The sequence below is a fragment of the Struthio camelus genome, chromosome 22 (genome assembly GCF_040807025.1).
Source record: "Struthio camelus isolate bStrCam1 chromosome 22, bStrCam1.hap1, whole genome shotgun sequence".
In the NCBI taxonomy this organism is placed as follows: Eukaryota; Metazoa; Chordata; class Aves; order Struthioniformes; family Struthionidae; genus Struthio; species Struthio camelus.
The window spans coordinates 3190141-3195117 of record NC_090963.1 but is presented as its reverse complement, the minus strand read 5'-3'; the positions used below and the strand labels follow the sequence as shown (position 1 = coordinate 3195117).

Below are 4977 nucleotides of genomic sequence, written 5' to 3'. Positions count from 1 at the left end.
CCCTTGCACGGCGTATCCACAACCACCTCCTCTCACTGCAGGTCAGCAAGGCAAGGGCTGGGAGCCGCAAGCCGCGGGAGCGCCTTCGGCCCTGGCCGCAGCGAGGAGCCTCGGATGCAGCATCTTCAAACGCTAATTCACCTCCTGGGTGGCAGGTGCCCTCCCGCACAGCAGCCTGGCTCTGGGCTGTCCCTCATCACTGCCTACGGCAGCACTTTTCGGGGGCGCAGGCACCCCTCAAGCAAGTACCCATGCGTTTGCAGGTCACGTCGATCCTCCAGCTCCGACCCCTTGTGAGGAAGTGACTGGCTTCCTCCGCAGCAGGGCCACCCAGAGCGCAGGGCCGAGCAGAGGCGAGACCCTGTCTCCCCAGAGAAAACCGCTCCCAAGAACAAGGCAGCAGGCAGTTTTTGGGAAAGGAGACTTTAATCTGCTCAGTATCTAGTCCATAGTGCAAAGAGTTAACCTTAAGGCAAAGCTTTCTCTCTTTGTTTATAAACAGCAAACAAACAGGCCCTAAAAAGACAAGCGTGACTGCTACAATAGAAAGGGGGCTTGAGGGGAGAAACTGCAGTCCTGGGAAGGTGTCCTTCCTTCCCTGAAAAAGCACCTGGGGAACCCTGCGCCCCAGCACCCATGAGCTGTCCCCAACCAAACACTTCTGCCCGCAGGCAGGAGCACGGCCAGCAGCCCCACTCCCAGGTGCCTCCAAAGGCGCGCGGTGGGGAGGGTCCAGCTGCCCCGCTCCTCTTGAGCGAGGACCCCCGCAGGAGCCCAGGGCAGGGAACCAGCCCCTGCAGTGCCCTCCCCAGAGCAGCGCCGCTTTCATCATATCTTGTCCTTGCCACAGCTTAGGTTTGCAGCGAAAAGGCGTCTCCCGGCATGGCCTGGCCTTGCTGCCGCCTCCACTTGGACTTAGATCACTTATCAATTATTAGTTAACAGGAGCAGTGAGGAAACCACGCCAGCTGCCTGCAGGCTCTTGGCTTGTGATCGAGGCGTTGAGGCTCTTCCCGATTTAAGTGCTCCAGCCAAAATTGGCTCTGGAGCACGGCTGACCCCGGGCAAGCAGCTGGAAAAGGGAGAGCTTTTTAATGCAAGGCCCTCTTGGAGTCCAGCAATTTCTTGGAATGGTGCTGGTTGACCAAGCTGGGACAAGCCGTCTCAGCTCTCCCCAGCCAGCAGCCGATAGTATGGTTTGACTTCCGGGGACACTTTTAAATAAAATTAGTTGCATTTCACATTTCAGACAGGCAGTAAGACAGAACAGCAGAGGAACCTTGCTGTAATCAAATACAGCTGGGGTCCCAGTACTGCTGCACGTACACAACTGTGGATCCACAGCGCAGCCGTGCAGCACTCGTACCAGGAACTGGAATGTCTCAGTGGGCTCCCAGGAGGATTGGGGGTGTCCCCTCTCCTCCCAGATGGTCGCTCGCTCTAGCCCGCCCAGCCTGGCACGCAGCAAGCTTTGTTATGAACCACCCAGCTCCTTGGCAATCCAAGTCCGGAGGCCGGGCTCTAAAATCTGTATTATCTAGGGAGGATTCTCCAGCATTAGCTCACACACGCGCTGCTGCTACCGAGGTTAGGGCAGGGCTGTGCGAACGCGGGCCACCTCCCGGGCTCTCCAAGCAGCACCACTGCCTCTGCAGAGAGAGTAACCCCCCCACCCCCTGGCCCACATGTGAGTAACCTGGTATGTGCTCATTATTCTTGCATAGGTGACACATGGAAGCAGCAGCAACACTGAGCTCTGCAGCTGGCCAGCCTGCAGGGAGCCCGCGTTCTCTGCGGCTCCTCACTATCCCAGCAAGGGGAAGAGGAAGATCAAAACCAAAAGCCACAGTGGCTGGGATACCCAAGTATTGCTGTGGCCCCAGAAATCCTGCTGTTCTCCAGCTGGGAGCCAAACTCAGCCCTTTGGTAGCAAAGCCTAAAAACTGGAGGGTGCTCATGGCTTGCCTAGGGCCTCCCAAAAGGGGCACATTGCTCCCTTCCCTGGGAGTTGGTTTGGTGGGAGGGGGAAGGACAGGTATGAATGGAGTCTGCCAGGTAGTTTTCAGGCAGCTGCTGGCCAAATCTTGGCAGCAAAGCCCTCCTTTGCTTTGCGCTAGCCCTTGTGATTCCCAGGAGGTCATGAAGCTTTCCACCAGCTTTGGCTAGGAGGGACCAGAGCATCTTTCTGAGCTCTGCTTTGGATTTCAAACTGCTGTAAGCTCAAGGCAACAGGCCCTGAAACAGCAAATGTCAACAGAAAAAGATAACTCTTTTGGCCTGCTGCAGAGATCAGCTATTGTGCTTGCTAGCGACAGCTACAGGCTAGTTACAATTACAAGTGTGGCTGACAGACACCCCCAACAGCCTCTTCCCCTTTCAGCATCATCCTTAGCTCTTTGGAAAACTCGAGGCAGCACTGGGAAGAGTGATTCTGCTTCCAGGCGAGAGGCAGCAACAGGGATGGTCCTTGACCTTCTGGAAAAACAGCCCAAGCTACTCGCTCCTGGGTTCACAAGTACACATTGAGCGTCTGCAGGATCATCTGGCGACACAGCGGGCAGTTGCGCTGGTAGATGGCCTGCTGGAGGAGGACTTCTGTGCACTCCTGACATAGGCACAGGTGCCTGCAAGGCAGGAGCAGGACTGTCTTGGTTTGGTCTTGACAGATGACACATTTCTTACGTTCCTCTTGTTCCTTCAGGAGCATCCAGGGGTCATCGTCCAGAGCAGCCTCACCATCCCCAGCTGCTGCGTTCAGCTGCTCTCTCCTTGGAGCTTTCCCCCAGGAGGTGCTCGGTTCTTCCCTGGGTGCCTGGAGACGCTGTCCTGTAACAGTGCTTCGACTCAGAGCCGGGCGCGCATGTGGTACCTGCTCCACGTCTGGCTGGTCCTCGTGCTCCCCACCTGCCAGCTGGCCGCCCCCTGCCAGCACCCCCCTGCCAGGAGCTGCTGGTCTTGAGGCAGGCATGGCTGCCCCTCGCTGATTGCTCGCCTGGTTCATCGTTCTGCCTCCTCTGCTCCAGTTGGCCACCTGGAGACTCCAGTCCAGCAACCTGCGCCAGGCCTGAGAGGTCATGACCATGCCCAGCGTCAGGAGCGCCACCTGATAGAGCCGCCACGCATCCCTCTGCAGGCGGTGGTAGGATGGCAGCGTGTTCAAGTACCCAAGCACATGGCCTGCCAGCATCCACAGCAGCCCGGGGTTGAAGACAAAAGTGCTGACGACAATAATAAGGATGAGCAAGACCAGGCCATAGATATTCACAAAGAAGACGTTGATCAAGAGCTTGGTGATGGAGGCCAGGATCTCGAAGGCCAGCTGGCAAGGCGACCACAGCAGAATGGACACGGCGATGGCGCTGCTGGAGACATGCGCGAGGAAAGCGGCCAGGAGGTCGGTGACTCTCAGGAAGGGGCTGACGATTGAATCCCACAGGGCCACCAGCAAGGTGAAGAGGTTCTGCATGCCGATGAGGCACATGTTGATGATGCTGTTAACGAAGTACGCGAGCAGGCTCATGCCAATGGCCAGGCCCTCGCACACCTGCCTCACCAAGGTCTGGCCAGAGCCGAGCAGGTTGCAGAGCCCGCGGTGGAGCAACTCCTTGCTCCGCAGCGCCAGATGAGAGAGGAGGTGCCCCACCACCTTGAGCCCCTCCAGGCTGGAGCAGCAGCTGCGCAGCAGGCCGGCAAGGCCGTGCACGACACCCAGCGCCAGGTAGCACGCCGCCTCGGCCAGGGACGCCAAGCAGAGGAGCAGTCCGTTCCAGCAGGCGAGCGCGCTAGCCGCCGCGGTGCCGGGGAGGTTGTAGACCAAGGCGACCAGCCACAGCAACGCCGACACCAGCGAGGACACCAGGAAGAAGTTCACGTCCAGCACGAAGCCCAGGAGGTCCAGAGCCAGCCGCAGGCCGCGGAGCAGCAGGAACACCAGGTCCATGGTGGGGCTGGGCGGGCGACCCGGGAGCACGTGGACGGGCGCACGGGGCCAGAGGGGGGCTGCAGAGGAGCCAGGAGGTGGGGGGGAGGGGGCTTTGGGGCAAGGGGAGCCCGGGATGGGGGCAGGTGGGCCTAACGGTCCTAGGGGAAGGGGATGGATAGAGGGGACCCGAGGGTCGGGGGGGGGGCGGGGAGCCGGGGAAGGGCTGTAACAGTCAGGGGGGCCCCGGGGCAGCCAGGGGGGCCCGATCCCGAGGCTCGGGTGCGGGGGGGGCCTGGGGCAGCCAGGGGGTCCCAGGCCCCGAGGTTACCGGGGTAAGGGGATTAGGGGACGCAGGGGAAGGGCTGTAACGGTCGGGGGGGCCCCGGGGCAGCGAGGGGGTCCCAGGCCCCGGGGGGCAGGGGGGTTGGGGGACCCCGGGGAAGGGCTGTAACGGTCGGGGGGGGAGGCCCGGGGCAGCGAGGGGGGCCCGGGCCCGAGGCTCGGGGCGGGGCGGGGAAGGGCTGTAACGGCCGGGGGGGAGGCCGAGGCTACCGAGACGAGCAGGGGAAGGCGGCGGGGAGCAGGGGGGCGCCGGTCGCGGCGGCCCCCCCGGTGCTGGGGCGGGCGCCCCTCAGCCGCGGCCCGCACCGCACCCCCTGCCGCTGGGCGCCGCCATCTTGCCGCGGGCGGTGGCGCGCCGCCGGCCAATGAGCGGCGGCGGACGCTTCTTCCCGCCTCCCATTGGGCGGTTCGGAGGACGCGGCGGCGGGGCGGGGGGGGGGGGGGGGGGGGGAAGTGGGCGCGGGGGCGTGGCTTCTGTCCGCCGCTCCCCCAGAGCCGCCTCCGGTTGGCTGGTGCTGCCGGGCCAGGCCCCGCCCACGGCGGGGTGGATTTAAAGGGCCCGCGGTGGGGCTGTTGGGGGGTGGCGGCGGCTCATGGGGGTCACACGTGTGGTGAGTGTGCAACGGTCTCAGCCCGGGCGCTGAGAAGGTTCATGCTCACTAGTGCGGACAGCTGGGGCAGAATGTGTCTGGGACAGGGATGGGTCACGTGCG

At 62.5% G+C, this 4977-nt stretch overlaps 1 protein-coding gene across 1 annotated transcript; it reads right to left on the bottom strand.

Moving 5' to 3' along the window:
- Nucleotides 1–417: 417 nt before the first annotated feature.
- On the bottom strand, nucleotides 418–4542 carry RNF26 (ring finger protein 26). The gene has a single exon (XM_009670249.2). The coding sequence runs from the start codon at nucleotides 3938–3940 to the stop codon at nucleotides 2510–2512; it is 1431 nt and encodes a 476-aa protein (XP_009668544.2). The 5' UTR covers nucleotides 3941–4542; the 3' UTR covers nucleotides 418–2509.
- Between the last annotated feature and the right edge of the window lie 435 nt (nucleotides 4543–4977).

Bases quoted from the DNA above. Each gene is read 5' to 3' on its own strand.
- RNF26 (XM_009670249.2), bottom strand. From the start codon at position 3,940: ATGGACCTGGTGTTCCTGCTGCTCCGCGGCCTGCGGCTGGCTCTGGAC.